This window comes from Plectropomus leopardus, chromosome 10 (genome assembly GCF_026936395.1).
Source record: "Plectropomus leopardus strain MGB_pleo_1.0 chromosome 10, ASM2693639v1, whole genome shotgun sequence".
NCBI lineage: Eukaryota > Metazoa > Chordata > Actinopteri > Perciformes > Serranidae > Plectropomus > Plectropomus leopardus.
The window spans coordinates 19,050,521-19,066,865 of record NC_142185.1 but is presented as its reverse complement, the minus strand read 5'-3'; the positions used below and the strand labels follow the sequence as shown (position 1 = coordinate 19,066,865).

The 16,345-nt window shown below is 39.8% G+C and overlaps 1 protein-coding gene across 1 annotated transcript; it reads right to left on the bottom strand.

Moving 5' to 3' along the window:
* Positions 1-1,128: 1,128 nt before the first annotated feature.
* On the bottom strand, positions 1,129-16,344 carry ttc21b (tetratricopeptide repeat domain 21B). The gene is made up of 29 exons (XM_042494648.2): positions 16,152-16,344; positions 15,644-15,773; positions 15,425-15,535; positions 14,728-14,894; positions 14,446-14,568; positions 13,884-14,041; positions 13,194-13,278; positions 12,985-13,083; positions 12,658-12,850; positions 11,942-12,039; positions 11,055-11,255; positions 10,701-10,830; positions 10,462-10,619; positions 10,018-10,242; positions 7,929-8,167; positions 7,446-7,518; positions 5,777-5,887; positions 5,553-5,691; positions 4,571-4,677; positions 4,232-4,420; positions 3,905-4,015; positions 3,728-3,809; positions 3,470-3,620; positions 3,228-3,389; positions 2,343-2,538; positions 1,782-2,006; positions 1,525-1,645; positions 1,360-1,427; positions 1,129-1,279 (listed from the first exon to the last, which is right to left on the bottom strand). Exons 1-29 carry the CDS (start codon positions 16,173-16,175, stop codon positions 1,202-1,204), a joined length of 3,954 nt encoding a protein of 1,317 aa, XP_042350582.2. The 5' UTR covers positions 16,176-16,344; the 3' UTR covers positions 1,129-1,201.
* Position 16,345: the final 1 nt, after the last annotated feature.

Sequence of the window (16,345 nt, the reverse complement as noted above, 5' to 3'; positions counted from 1 at the left end):
TGGGACATTGGTTTAATTCAATGTTTATCCAATATAAGCTTAATAGTAACAAATATCTACATTAACTACATCCCAATAGTATTCAGCAAAAGATATAACATTGCAATATTGATTCTCATATAAAATAGCTGTAGGAAATCATAGTAAAGGAAAGACAATATGAACCTGTCATATATCAAATTAAAATTAGGTTGTCTTGCACATTGGTCCCCAGCCTGGGTGTCCCAACCCCCATGGGTCCCCAATGTTTCATGCACACAACCTGTTTGATTTTAAAAAGGTGTAAGAAACACATGAATATATATATATATATATAGTGTAGGCCTAAATCTCACTATTTCCTTCAATTGTGTGAAGAGAACTACATTACATTATTATTATTTTAAAAAATATTAGAAAATAAAATATAAGAAAACATTTAATTTGTTAAAAAAGAAAAGAAAAATCAGACAAGTAAGTATGATTGTCTAGAATATATATATATATATATATATATATATATATATATATATATATATATATATATATATATATATATATATATATATAAATACAGAGAGAGTAGTATACAATGTTCCTAAAAATATCAACAAAAAAACCAACAACGACAAACAACTCAACACTAGTGAAATATCCATAGGAAATAACCTCATCCAAATTGCTCATTTTACACAAACGTCCTGCAGTTGTTGCATTTGCTATTTGGGTCAATTGTACAATGTTTTGTACTGTTATTATTCGGCATTGAATATGAAAATATCCATTGAATCTGTCACTTATTTAGGAGTTTACTCCACGATAGAAAAGGGGTCCCTTAAGGGAGAGGGTTGGGAACCATATGGGAGCACAGTTCATTTTTTGATGAATAAAGCTGGTATGTAAATGTTATAGATTCACTTGCTCCAAAATCAGTTTGGTTTTGTGAGGAGAAAAAGAAAAATGCTTTCAGCTGAGAATGCGCCTGAGCCCCTCTGCACTGTGTTTTCCCTCAGGATTGCCAGCGCCCAACTACTCATATACTCAAATTTACATAGCAATGTGTTTAAGGGGTTTTTCCCCCGAAAGAAATAATACAAATAACTGCACATTCTTTTAACTTGACAGCAAAAGCAAACCAATAAAAGTGTATTCAGTCAAAGTAACTCATTTTATTACAGAAACATTGGCTTCATCTCTGTCTTTCACACAAACACTTCCAACACTACGATCTTAGAGCAGCACGAGCTTTGTCCAGGATGTCCTTTCTCATTCTTGGGTAATTTGGATGAGCAGCCAGGACCTGGGGATGGAAGCAAAGATGAATCACTGAAAAAAAACAGATCTAATGTCTTAAACTGTAAACATCCGCAGGTGTCTAACCTTATGACAAACGTCGATGGCATCAACATGCCTCTTTGCTTTTAAGTAGTTGAACGCAAGCTTGTATCCTGAATAAAAAACAGGCATTACATGTTAGAAATATATTATTTTTAACCCTTTTAGTCTTTAAAAATAGAATTGGACATGTGATTTTAGTTGGCATACCAATAGTTGGGTTCGTCCGATTTCCATATTTCCAAGCCAGTTCATAGTTGAGTGCTGCATCACGGAATGCTTGCTCTTTTTCCATTATGTAGCCCAGATATTCATAAGCTTTACAGCATGACTGTGGGGAAAAAATGCAATTATTATCTTACAGAAATGTACATGAAAGGCATAACAAAGTAATGCAAATCACCAATGTAGGGAGAAAAGGTTCTGCAGTGCGCATAATACTCAAGTGACTCTACTTTCAGGCTGACCTTGTTATGGTTGTGGCATCTCTTTAAAAGGTCCCCGGCCATGTCATACTTCCCCGAATGGATGTAGATGTCTGCCAAGAGCAGCCAGCTCTTCTCAAACTCATCGGCGTCAACAATGCTCCAGTTCATTTTAGCTATGCGTTTGAGCTGGTTCCTGGCTTTAGGAGTCTGTTTCAGCATCATATAAGCTGTCGCCATGGCCAACAGTGCTGGCACGTGGTCTTTCTGAGTTCAACCAAAGAATCCTGGTTAGACAGAATGAATCTGACAGCACCTCCCCCTCTATCCCAACTCCATTTGTTTACACCAAGCTTTACTTCAGCATAGAGTCTCTTTAACAAAAGAAATTATAAAAAACTGAGCTACTACCATACAAGCCATGCCACATACTGTACATACTCCATTAAAATTCATCCTGATATTATGTAATGTTCAGTGTACAACCAAATGGAATGAGTGACATTAAAAGGAGAGCCTGAATAAATGCACAGCTCCTGGTGTGGGTATATTTACACAAGAGCGAGTGATCTAACTCCTGCACACCATCTGGGGTTTACTTACCTCATTGTTTGCGATCTCTGTGAAAACACTGAGAGCTTTCTCTACATTGGCCTTCTGTTTAGTTGCCAGAATGCAGTAGTTCTCCAGGATGCGGAGCTGTATGTGTCCCCCTGGTGTCTGAGGCTTTAACTCCTTCAGCAGCTTCTCAGCTGTTCTCACAGCAAGCTGGTCTGACTCCTGCTTCTCTGTGGAGTTTCTGGTGAGAAACAAAGTTGAGAGTTAGAAGAAAGTCTGTGGGTTTCACAACAAAACAATTCACACTGTATTAAATCTAGAGCATAAAGGCCCAGACACACCAAACCGACATAAAAAAACTAGTTGTGCTGTTTCACTTCACATTGCTTGTGTCTCAGCCAAAAAGTTGCAATTGAGCACACCACAAAGAGAACAACCAACAGCCAAGAAGCATGTATGCTCCGCATCTGCGTGAGAGGAAATAACTCACCATACCAACAGGAGGTATCTGTCATTCAAAAAGGGAAATCGGAAGACCAACACGACGCATATTTGTGGATCCTAGGATGATGAAGATGTAACCCACCTTACTCTCCCGGTGAGTGGCTAGTTTTCATTCCCTACATTGGCTGGTTTTGGCAAGAAGAGTGAAATTAGTTAAGCTGAGGGTAAGAATGTCAGGGTAAGCCAATCAGAAGCAGAGAAATGCAGAGTGAGGCAGAGTAAGGCAGGCCATTCCTTCACCATCCTAGGATTTACAAATTTGCGGACAGGACAGATTCAAGATGCTCGTTTATGAGTTAGCTAAACATAATCTTATCTCTAAATAATAAGTTTCTTCTTCATGCTAACCGATGCGCCAACAGTCACTGGTAGCCAACAGTTGGCTTGGTGTGTCAGGGCCCTTTGTGTGCTCACACTGCCACTTACCCAATTTCACCATCTAAATTCTCAAATACTTCTCCTCCAATGGTGTCATTGTCAGGGTTTAGGTAGATTTCAATCATGTTATACACAGCATTTTGACCCCAGTCATTGTCTTTCCGTGCTTTGTTGAAGTGCCGCAAAGCATCGTTAGGTTCCCCAGTGTACCTGAGCACCAAGCACAAGTTTAGTCACAAATTTTGAAACAGATGTCGCCATATTCCGAGGATATGCTCCCCAAAACTCACCAAAGATAAAGTCCTTTGCAGTAGTTGAACCCAGGGTCAAACTTAGTTCTGGAGGAATGTTTTTCTGCCATATCAAGAAATCTGGGAACTTCCTCCAACTTCCCGGCCCTCCTCAACAAGTCAATGAGACGTGACAGTGTTGGGTAGTTGTCTGAAAGCAACAGGTGTGAGTTATTATGCTTTCCATTTACAGAAGGTCAAATCATCAGTTCACATTTACATCCATTGCAGACTTTTTGAAATGTAGCTGTATTGCACCTGGTTTGCGCTCCAGGAGTTGTTGAAAGTGGAAAACTGCCTGTTCGTAGTCCTGCTTCCTAAACATAATGTCAGCCATCATCTAAGGACAAACACATGTGAGAAATAACTTCTATGAGCTAGTTCCAAAAAAATAAGGTTGTGGTCAAAAATGTGGCAAAAGACAGAAAAACAAACCAGAGTTGCATCTTCATTGAACTGGTCACTCTTCAAAATAATGCTGCACTGCTCCTGGCACGCATCAACCTCGTCTAGAGTGAGGTACAGCCGTGCCAACTCCAGCATCACCTAGGAACAGGAGTGCATTCATTTCAATTCATGTGATAAACTTCTTGGTATTATATTGTAGGCTAAATAAATCAGAGCTTTCCCTTTACATCAAACTATCAACAACTAAGATAACCTTATTTCACAAACACGAGCATCCGACTCTCAAAGATGCCAGTGCTTGTTCACCACAGCTGCAGTGAGCACACAGAACGTTTTTGATTCAGCTGCACTGACCTTGCGATCAGTCTCACAATACACAAGAGCTTCTTTGTAGAATTTGACTGCTCTCTCATAGCCCCTCTGACTTGTGTAGTGTTTAGCGATCTCAGCGCAGATCTCGGCAGCAAGCTGCTTCTGCATGGGGTAGGCCTCAGGCTGCTCCAACTGCACCCGCTTCAGCACCTTGGCCTGCACGTCCCGGGCCTATACACAACAAAAACACAACCTCAAATAGAATACAGTAATACCATCCTTATCATGTTACTGTATGTTTGTCTTTTTGGGCAGACTACTAAAGTATTTCATGAAAAATGTGAAAAGACGACGAAGTCTCAGAATGCTACAGTCACTTACTCTTTGTAGGGAAAATAGAGCTTCCTCATTTTTGTCAACCTTATTTTGGATCTTTGCCAACAGGACCAGATAACGACAGTCATCTGAGAGCGCTGGCAGTTCATTAACTGGGTAGGTAAGAGGAAAAAAGTGAAGTTAAAAAAGGCAAAAAAACTAGAAATAATTAGCTATATAAAGAGAGATACTTGGAAATGTCACAAATACAGCTTACGGTACATTAGATCCCTTGTCTGTGTAAATGTAGATACAGCCTACATTTGTAATTTTTCTGTTTTTCATGTATTCATTGTCATACCTATAATTTATTTATTTATTTGTAATTTTTTTTAGATACTAATGTAGGTTTTCATGTATTGGCGATTAGATAACTTTTAATTAAAATTAGAGGAAATTCAATAATCTACATACTGTATGTATATATATATATATATATATATATGTGTGTGTGTGTGTGTGTGTGTAAATATGCCTCTACTGTAACATAAAACATTCTATTTTGAAACAGAACTAGGATATACCTTGCCTTTGTTGGCAGGTGTTCTTGCCTTTTTTTCTTTTGATTCTCACTTTGCATGAGGAATTCTGCTGCCTTATATAAAAAAAAATTTGCATAAATTACACAGACTGAAAATTGCGTGGATTGCCTTCTACTGGTTTCAGCAGTGGCACAAAATATCGCTTAAGCTGCCAGTTTTGGTTGAATTTGAACTCCCCCATGTTGTCCAAGTTACAGTGACAGCTAGCAGACAGTGCACCCTTTGGTAGTACTGTCATCTTACAGCAAGAGGGTCCCAGGTTCAAACCCAGGTTGGGGCAGGGTTCGCACCTTGGATGGGTGGGTGGAGGGGGTAGAGGTTAAGAGGTTATAAGCGCTTACAGCTAATGAACGAATGAATGAGTTTATCATCATGACTAGATTCTCTTGTGGTGTTTCGGACATCAGGAGTTCACTGTTTGTAAAATCCCGTGAAATCTTAAGTACCTGGCTCATGGGCCAGAGCTTCCTGCAGGACTTTCTCACAGCGCTGATATTGCTTCATCTTCATCAGCAGCTCAGCCAGGTCGTAGCGCAGGAAGTTCTGTTGTTCCGTCTTCAGGGCTGCTTCATAGTAATTTATTGCCTGTGTGACAGCAGCCCTTTTGTCAACACTGTTTTTTTTCTGTTAGTGAATCATGTTTATCTTTACATGAGTGTGCGACACAAACCTTGACGTAGTGATGAGTTTTGACCAGGGCTTTTCCAATCTTGCTGGCTAAAGCTCCATCTTTGGGGTTTTTCTTCAGTGCATGCTCATAAACCTCAATGGCTTTCTCAGGCTGAGGATAAACACATGACACAATAAGTGGTGTCGCAAGTTGTTGTTAGTTTAAAGTTTTTGTAAATATTATTCAGGAAGTCTACATTTCATTATTTACAATTGATTCCGAACATGCTGTAAACACCTTAAGGCGAGGAGTAAGACCAGCTTTTAACATCAGGTAAATATACATTTTCTAATGGTCTAGTTGGAGATCCATTTTTAACTTTGAATGACCTTTCCTCTCATCCCAACCAGAGTATGTGTCAACATGCCTCACTTCCCTTAAATTCATGCAGGTGACGATATATCCTCCTCCTCATTCTTTTAAACCAACTCTACTCACTTAGATGCACAATGAGTCCCTTTCCATTGTAAACCTCTATTTCACAGGGACAGCTAGCTATCAGATGTGGATTCTCTGCTCTGAGCATCACAGCCAGAAACAAAATATGAGTGATTTTGGTTCCATTGTTCTGATCTGTGTGATGTTTATGCTAGAGGCATTAATTAGGAAAAATAGATGTTGCCAATTATTTTGAGATTTCACAATGCAATGTCCTAAATGTACAGTTCAAAAATCCTACTTTCCATGTCTTAGTGTTTTTACGACTTTACAATTTAAACTTTTGGAGAAAGGTATAAAAAGGCTTGACCAAAATAAAGATATGATTAAACAACAAACTACAAAACATGCTTATTTGAAGCACGTAGAGCCTTCAATGTCATTCTAAGGGGCCATATAAATGCCACATGTTTTACGCGCTCCATTCTCTCTCTTCGCCCTATTGTTTTCAATAAGGATGTGTGGCAGGCGTGCCCTGAGATAAACAGAGGGTGTGTCAGAGCGCTCTCTGGCAAAAAACTGGAACATTCGTCTATCTGGACTGCTGTTGGAATGTACCTTTCTGTTATCCAGCGCAATGCACTCCTGGAGTGGCAGAGTGCACTCTGTCTGGGGAGAAGGAGCAGTCAAACGCTGAATGGAGTGAATGTGCGATGAACTTAATAGTTTGTTAATTCATGTGGAAATAGAACGAACTGTTTCTTCAAACAACAGCTCTCTCATTGTAGTGTAGAGTGTCAGATTGGATTTAAGATTGCACCAGAGTTTAATTTTTGGAATGCAGCAGCATGTGACGAGGAAAAACCGATCACAGTCAGCAGATATCTCTCTTCTAATCCGTAAATATCAGTAGGAAAAATTTGATCATTTTAATAAAGAGATGAACCTGAGCTTTACATGTTTCACAATGACTATATTTTAAGCCCAATACACGCTAAAGAAACAGCTGGAGGAAGATCAGCTCTGCACTCGGGATTTCTGGAATGAGGGCTGTGATTCAGTGCTGGTTATGGTAACTTTGCAACCTAAGACACAACCTTCCTTTACGTTCATGAAAGTTGGCATAGAGTGGACCAAAAGTAGCACCCAGCACCCAACCTCACGTTTTTCAGGTGGTTAAAAACGTGGTATGTGTACGGGCCCTAAGTTATATAACAATATCCACACAAATCTTTTGTTATGGGATAAAATATATTTCATAAGACACAGATGAATCACAATTCCCACTTACTTCTTGAATGTTCATGTAGGCATCACCTAGTAAGAGGTATGTGTGAGGGCTGGGTAGCTTTTCCACCATCTCTCTGAAGATAAGACAGATATTACATTACATGCGCTGCACTTCATTATGCAGACATACAGTGTGTCTCTGCTGTCTGAGGTTCAGTCATGCTTTGCTAGGTCTTAGCTGTTGATACAAAAAGCATCAGAGACCAGCAGAGGACTGGAGGCAATGTGCACATTTCACCTTTACTGGATGAATGGCTTCAGTTAAATCACCTAAATCCTACAATAGACACAGCTGGGTGAAATGTTCGTGCACTATGACTGGATATCCTAGAGTCCTGTATTTAATTTCAGCCATTTCTGTTCAAACATTTAGCATGCAATAGGTTTCAGATGAGGTATAGTCGCTCATATGTTCAGCTACTATCTTACATCAGGATTTCAGTTTATGCTTTTTCGTTCTTTTGAATCCAAATTTACCGCTCACCTGTAACAGCTTGCATACAGACGTTTCTCTTTTCTGTGGTTCAGATAAATGTCTGCCATTTTCTCCTTGGCCTGGATGTAGTAGGGCTGCTCAGGGGTAATGTTTCTAAGCATACTTAGTGCCAGCTCGGTGTCACCACGCAGCAGGGCCAGGTCCGCATTGGCAATAGTGACACGTAACTCCTCTGGGGTTCCCGAGAACTCATTGATGGCATCCTGCATCACCTTTGCTGCTTCATGCTGAAATATTAAACACATTCATAAGTGTACACCATACATAAGTGTATTTTTTTTTCCTTTAAGGCCTGGCATACATGAAAACCCCAAAACAGTACTTGGATGAAAACCTTAAAAATACACACAGCAGAGTACACCACTTCACAACAACCATGAAGAGGTATAAATAGAGTGCTTTAAAGCGGGGGTAGGCAGAAATCTGGAAAAGGCACAAAGCCCCTCCCACCAGACAACTACTGGCATATGCATGCACTTCATACAGTAACTGGTGTTTCCCATCCATTGATTTATTTAATCTTATTCATTGCACATTTGCCTGAGCTCATTCACTCAGCCTCTCCTTGCCCATCTTTCTCTCTCTCTCTCTCTCTCTCTCTCTCTCTCTCTCTCTCTCTCCCTCCCTCTTTCTCTGTGTGTGTTTATCAGACCACAAATGAGACAAGAAATAGCTACTTAGCAACCCCACAGTCCCTGCTCATTGCTATCCGCTGCTATGGCTTGCTTCCCTGGGAGGAGAGTAGCCAGCAGTTTTGTGATGGAGCTTCAGTCAAAGCAGTAGTGGCTCAAATTCTGCTAGCAAAAAAGAAAAAAAATCACTAGGTGTCACACCAAGCTGGTGGCCAACGGGTCCTATCTGTGTTATGGCAGCAACATAAAGTTTGCTGAGTCAGGGCTGTCCGGTCCCCTGAAACTGGGGTTTGCACTGGCTGGATATGCATTGCTGCAGCCGCTGACTGGGGTTACATCCATGTGAGGTGGTCTGTATGGCAGGGTGTGAGGCAGAGGGCACACTGTAATTCAAAGTTCTTGCAAATATTAACTACATAAATGGGAAATTGAAACAAAAGCCTTGAGCCTTTAGCTCTGATAAGTTTTCAAAAAAGAGCATTAGGCAGCAGTTACTACAAAATATGCTTAAGCTTGAACACCATTAACGGCCCTAAACTTCTAAAACTACTCTCAAAATCCATTTACATTGTACTGTTATTTCCACTTGCCATAAGTCTATATCTGTGGTATCCTAGCGATATAACCAATGTTTAGACTGATGGAATACATTTCTTAGGACCATTTAGTCAGCGTTAGGGTAGTTAAGTCTTAGGTTCTTGGTTAGTCTTAGGAGTTTGTAGGTTGTAAATTTTTCTTGAATTTAGACAGCATGTTAGGAAACACACTTAAAAAACTATTTGCTTTTTGTCTGGGCCCCTATTTACCAGCTTTGGATAACTTATCAGGGTGTCCCTTTACACATCTTCATTATGTCTCAGGAACTGTACTTGTAATTTTTAACTGTTTTCTGGGAGTAAATTTAATTAAACTGAACTAAACTGAACTAAACTGCGCAGAGGGCAAAACTATTACAACATCTCTGAAACAGTTTGCTGATATTAACACATTTTGTCTCATTTACTGTCAGACTCTTTAAGACACTTTTTTTTATAAATCTGTCTTCTTTTTTTGGGTTGCTTTGCATTTTAGGCAGTTGTTGGCCATGTGGGAATAACAATTTTCTCTGCAGGATTCTCAACAAATTAATCAGGCTTTCAGCAAAAGGATGTGCACATGCATTTGAAGAACAGCTTATAGGAACGCCCTCTCTCTGGACTGACCTGTGATTGGCCACAATCTCATAATGGCCTATATTTTCTAAAGCCTGATAACAGAGTCAAGAGGAGGTGCAGAAGTCTACTTTTCTCTCAGTCCACTTAAACTAAAATATGCTTAAAGGTTGGCATGGGATTTTGGCCCAGTTAATACAAAATATATTGCCTACCTGAGCTTTAATAAAGACTGCATTAAATCAAAAAGAATAGTCATACACAAGCCTTCTTACATCAAAACTTAAATGTTACCTGTTCTCCATTGAGCCACAGGGCCTCAGCTAGCTCCAAAAATACAGAAAGACAGTCAGCGGGACTCAGGTCAATCTTCTTGTTTCTGGACTTGGATGAGGATCCAGCTCTGCGCACACCTGGAAGACTCATGGCCATCTGCAGTGTCTTAATAGCTTCTGTCAGCTCACCCTTTTTCTTCTTAGCCTGAGCCTGGATCAGGTGGTACAACGGATGTTCTCGAATCTGACATTGACAAAAAGACAAAAAGCAGCATTATCACAGCCCAAAAAACTGGCCACTTCTGAACAGGCATGTTTTTAACGTGCACTGCACTTGTGTTACAAAACACGGCAGCAGAGCTGCAGTGTATTTGCACATTTGCTGTGGGTCAAATAAGAGCCTGAACTGTCTCGTAAACATTTAGCTGCCATAAAACACTATCCGTGATGATGGTGAGCTTACCTCGAAGTTATGGCTGAGGCAGAGTTCAAGAGACTGGGAACACAATGTGAAGTTACCCTGCAGCAGATAGATCTGTGCCATTAGCAGATGAGCATCTGCATGAGAAGGACACTGGTCCAGACAGTGTTGTAGACTGCTCTGAGCAGCGTCAATGTCCCCTGAATTAACATAGAGGCCATGTAGTTAAAAATAGCATTTGTAGAAAAGAAAACAAAACATATTTTGAATGCAGTGCTCACCAGACTGGTATCTGACTTTGGCTAGCAGGAAGACCCCTTGGGGGACACCTGGCACAATCTTGACCACAGTATCCAACCATGTGGCACAGTGCTGGAGCTGAGGAGCAGGAGGCTGGCCCTGGGCTGGAGGCTAAAACATGAACCGTCAATGTTACTGCAGAGATTATAAGACTTTTTTTTATTATTCTCACCACAGCTGGATGAATATCCCCATTATACTGTCCCTGAAATGTGTGAAATAAATACATACATGACTAAGGCTCTTTTGCACTGCCCAATTTTAAGGCCCAGAATTTACATAGACATTTTAAGGACTAACAGACACCCTGCCACTGATGAGTCTCCAATTCATACCTTAGCAGGACACATTGAAAGGTACTCTTTGACAATGTCCAACAGGAAGTCCGGATTCAGCTTCTCAAAGTACTCCACTCCCAGCGGCAGACCCTGCAGTGTGGAGAACTGTGTATCCACTGCATCATTCAACAGACTGGTCACCTCTTCCTGGGGCCGACGCTTTTTCACTGCCAGAACAGCACGCAGGTAGAGGAGCTCCTGGGGATAAAAACAGAGGAAAAAACACAAAAATAGTTGGATCCAAGAAAAGCAGAAAAGGACGGCAGCAGAGGTGAAAAATTGAAAAGGCATTCTTTATCAAATGGATCAAACATACACATGTATAAAAAGAAAAAGTCTTCTGGGAAGAATAAGTGAAGAGAAAATGCAGAAGACCTACAGGAGCGGCTGCTGTCTACCCTGCCAGGTGTTCTTCTTTAGTACTTTTCAACCAGTTTTTAAACCATAATAATCATCTAAACCATGACAATAACCTCTTCCTCTAGGACAGGGGTCTTCAACTAAGGACTCACTTAGTTGAAAGACAGGCGGAGCAGGGACCTGCATAAAACTGTATTGCATAATAAACCAGGTGAGGGGAGGTTATCAGCCTCAGGCTGCAGTCTTGACCTGTATTTGCTTTTGCTGGTAGATGAGAGAAGAAACTCCATTTTCATAAAGAAAAGTTGTTGCAAATGACAAAATATTTTGGATTTATGCTAATGTGTATTTTCTGACACATCTTAATTTAAAAAAAAAAAAAAAAAAACCTTCAAAAAATTATCAAACAATAATTTGGCAGTAACTCTGAGGACCCTATTGTCCCGAACCCTCTGTTGAAGAAACAGGCTCCAGGATACTCCTCATACAGTCAAAGACATTTTATGTTGTTAAAAAGACATTACCCCTGATTTTCCAATAGATTGTTGAATCTCTGTGAGAAATTCCAGTTGTTGTTCTGCTTCCTCAAGATGGCCCTCCATTAGCTGGCAACGAATTATACCTGCATAGCAACAAAAAAAAATCTTTACAATAGGAAGTCATCAGTATCAGCAGATGATTGCTTTAAAATTAAATATCTGCAGCAGCCCAAAATGAATGTTTTTGCTGATGTCTCAGGCCAACAAGATGACGTTTTAATTATACAACTTTGATTGGTTGAAATAGGTCATTTTGCCCTTGTTTTGGCTCTTGTCAGAATTGTCTTAGAGATGGAATCCTACAAGCCTATTAAAGTGGGAGGAATTTTACAGTTTTGTTCAAAATTTGTTTCATAAGAAGAAATATATGGCAAGTTTTAAATGTAACCTAGGTTTAAGTAGTTTTATTGTTAAGCTCAGTGAGTGTGTACATTTTAAAAAGCTAGTATTTTATGTCTGCATTGGCCACCAGTGGGCCAAGAATAGGCATATGTTCATTCCCCTGCATGAGAGACTTGATGTTCTTTCCAATTAGGTGTGCATATATATATCATTATCAGCGTTGGCAATCGGCAATAATGAGTCAGAAAATATAGGCATATCAGATATCAGCAAAAATCCAATATCCCTACTTCAGAAATAATATATGCTTGGACCCAGAGTCTCATGTGGAGAACAGATTATTAATTTAAACATGTTACCAGTCAAAGCCGAAACACTTGTCTCATCCAGACTCATGGCGGTCTTGTACCACTTCATAGCCTCCTTGGTTCTGCCCTGAAGCACCATCTGGTAGCCCAACTCTGTGGCTAAATCTGAGTCCCCTGACGCCACAGAAAAGGCTCTTTCCACCATCCTAAATGTCTGCTCAATCACTTTCTCATTTCGTCCACACTATGGCAAAAAAACCCCCAAAAAACAACAACTGTAAATACTGAAATTCGATGTAAGTCAAGCAACTCTTCAGAAATAAGGATGACCAGAACTGTAGCATAAGAACTGTGACAGAAAACAGAAAATTTTCTTACAACACGGGTGAAGGCTAGAGACATCCTGTAGAAAAGCTCCGGGTTTTGTGGTTCCAGAATCTCCAGGCTGCTGATGAGGTTTGAAAGCTGCTTCACTGACTGCCAAGGGGGATAAAAAAAAAAAAACACAAACAGTTTCTATAAATTCAGAATCAGGACTTGTTTCTGAAATTCCAACTGATTAAAGTATGATCGTGTGAAAACTTTACCTCAGTTATATCTCCATTTATACATAAAGAATGCAGAGCTAGCATCCGTAGGGCCTCTGGATTATTTTTATCCTTCTGTAAAAGCCTGAAACATGACACAACATACTGCGAATGAAGTCCATCTCCTACACTTAACACAGTTGGATTTCTTTGATTGGTAGTAATAGAATATATGATACTGCTGCAGTACTGTATTGAGCTTCCAGACAAATAACGTTAACACTAAAAGGAACCGTGAAGGCCACCAAAGGATGTAAAGTATACTGTACGCTGCCCACACCCCTCCCATTTCACAACATCCCAATCAGCGCACTGCCTCCAAGCTTGGTGCAACTTGAGCAGTCACCTTTCTTCCTGTTCAGCAAACCTGCAGCAGCGAATACGTGGCATTGTGTTAGACTTCTGCACTTTGGCTCAAAGGCCTTTTTATGCTGTCTTGCACTGGCCTGGGTCCAGGGGGGGCAGGCACAAACAATGGCTTAATCAGTATGCTCTGGTTTGAGGCTTCACGCTAGTGTTGCATTTGCACTTGAATGCTGAGCTATTTGTAAAGGCAGACTGTGTTTCTTCTTATATCCCTGGCGTTGATTACGAATGTTTTTTGTGCTTTATGACACCGTAACCTTCAGATAAACTAGATGTGACCAGTGTATGATTTGGGAGAAACCTCCTAACCATCTCATGAATTACCTGTGTGCTGCATCGATGGTTTGCTCCCAGTCTTGAAGGCTGAGCAACAGGTTCATCTTCTTGGTGAGGGCAGGCAAGAAGCCAGGGAAACTAGCAATGACCTGGTTAACCATCTCCAGTGCTCCAGAGTAGTTCTGACGATATGAATAATATTGTGCCTAGGACAGAAGAAATGTCACTTAGGATGTATCATACACCTGTGCTACTACAAAATATGGAGATCACATCAGAAATCATTAGAAAAAAAATCCAAAGGTAATAAAACTAACAAGAAAATGAGGTGAAGCAATATTTCCAAAGTTGCAAAGGAATAATCCAAACTGCACTGTCCAAAAGAACTGAAAGATATCTCATATAATTGAGTAGCTGAACGAAAATGTAAAAATATACCAGTCACAGTGTTGACAAGAGACAAATTAAATAAAACACAGTCAGTTTTTTAAAAAAAAAGCATAATTAATACTATAAGAGACATGGGTAATGATAGAAATGATAGTATTGTAACATATTAAACTGTAAATAAAGAAAACAAGTCAACATTGATTTTAAATCCCCATCTCACCTTTCCCATCAGAGCAAACACATCTGCTCTCTCTTTCAGTCCCTCATCGAAGTACTTTCCAGCCTTTCTGGCGTAGGCGTCTTTACCAGATGTCACATCTATCCAGGCTTTTAGGATTATCCCCTTAACAACAAGCATTGTTCCAAATTTTGAAAGAGTGCAAAAAGGTGAGAAGTTAGAATGTCCCTCTTATACTTACATACACTTCTTGACTTTGCATAAAAATGAAAAAAGCAATACTGATACATCTCAAACATACATGGACAAATATGCCAGTCTCACCTCTCTAGAGCCGTTAGACAGTTTGATCATTCTCTCGGTGTACTCCCTTGCCTTATCATTTCTCCCTAATAGCCAGAGAAACATCCCAGCATAGTACAGACTCTTGGGAGATGCACTTTTACGATCCTCTTTGACCTTGGCATCAAGTTCTTGAATGACGTCTCTGTCTGTAAATACAAAGACAATTGTGACGATGGGAATTACAGTTACTAGAAATATATATAGATATCTGTTATGTTAATTGTCATTTTAAAGTTTTTGTGTTACTTACAACTACTATCTATTGTGATATATATGTGGTGTGATATAATAATCTTTAAATAATAGACATGTAGACATGACCATATATGGCGACTACTCAGCAGGCTATCCAAACTGCTGCTGATTGGATTCAGTGCAGCTACAGCCTTGTGAAAAAACACCTGTGAATTGTATTGTATTACAATGCTGATGAAGCCATAGGCGAAACACATTGTTTGCAACGTTTTAAATGAAGACTAAAAAAAAAGAATAGGCAATTAAGCCTTCATGTGCTGTTAATCTACTTATTTACTACCCCTATCACAGTGCTGTGCATGGGGCATGTGCTTTTTAACAATTAATGACTATATTACCAACAACTATGTCCAGTCCTGTAAAAGAGCCTGTGACAAAACATCTGTGACATGAATAAAAAGGAATAGATATCCTTGCTTACCTGGGTTTGTCTTTTTTCTCTCAGCATAAACAAGGGCCATTAATGTGCAAAGAGACACATCTCGACTATCTCTTATTGTGTCCAACTCTATGGAGGCTTCTTGAATTTGATCTGTAGCAACATAAAGACAAATGTGGATATATGAAAAATGGCAAAGAGATACTAATCTAACCACAAATGGCCAATACTGACACATTTATTTTATTACTCCAAGCTTACCTAGCATTAGGGTACCATATGCATGGAAGAAACTGTAGATAGGATCATTGCCAAATTTCTTCTGAGCAGCTTCTGCAGCGTTTACAGCATGATTGAAATATTTCTCATAACAATAGCACCTAATTAAAGCCTGTGGAAAACAGAGAGCAGGGACTGAGTGTGTAGTTAAATTAAGGTGATAGATAGCAGCAACAAGGGTCTGTTAAAAACGCTCTTAATCACTGCTGCAACTAGTATTCTTGTCATAACAGAGTAAAGTTGTCAACCAAAGCAATGCTGCGTTTAGCTTCAGTAGGTAAGCTAACTTATTAACGTTAAATAACGTCATCGAAATTATCAGCTATTATTACTTTTAAACGTCTTTAAAGGTCTTACGAAAAGTCATCACATATTTATAGCTATCTAGGTTACTTTTTTTGCATCATTTAACCACAACACGGACTGCTTTTTCTTCACATCTATAGCCCGTGGTTGCTGTATCACTTAAACACGTTACATGTTCGCTCACCAGCGTTGTTTCTTCATCCTCCATCTTGGCTGAGACGCTTTGTGCTCCAAGAGAAAGTCAACTGACGTGAAAACCACTGCCAGTTTACCCCGTACGCTTTGTAATTTAGCAAAGGGAAGGTATTATTGCAGTTTTCGTTGTGTTTTCGCCATCTTGCATCGAAGCCTTTGGCGTTGCTCGGTAACTTAGTAACA

Coding starts and splice junctions, on each gene's coding strand:
- ttc21b (XM_042494648.2), bottom strand. CDS start 16,175: ATGGAGGATGAAGAAACAACGCTG. Junction 15,774..16,151: donor AGGATGAAGAAACAACGCTG/GTGAGCGAACAT, acceptor TGTTTTCCACAG/GCTTTAATTAGGTGCTATTG. Junction 4,016..4,231: donor ATTGTGAGACTGATCGCAAG/GTCAGTGCAGCT, acceptor TCCTGTTCCTAG/GTGATGCTGGAGTTGGCACG.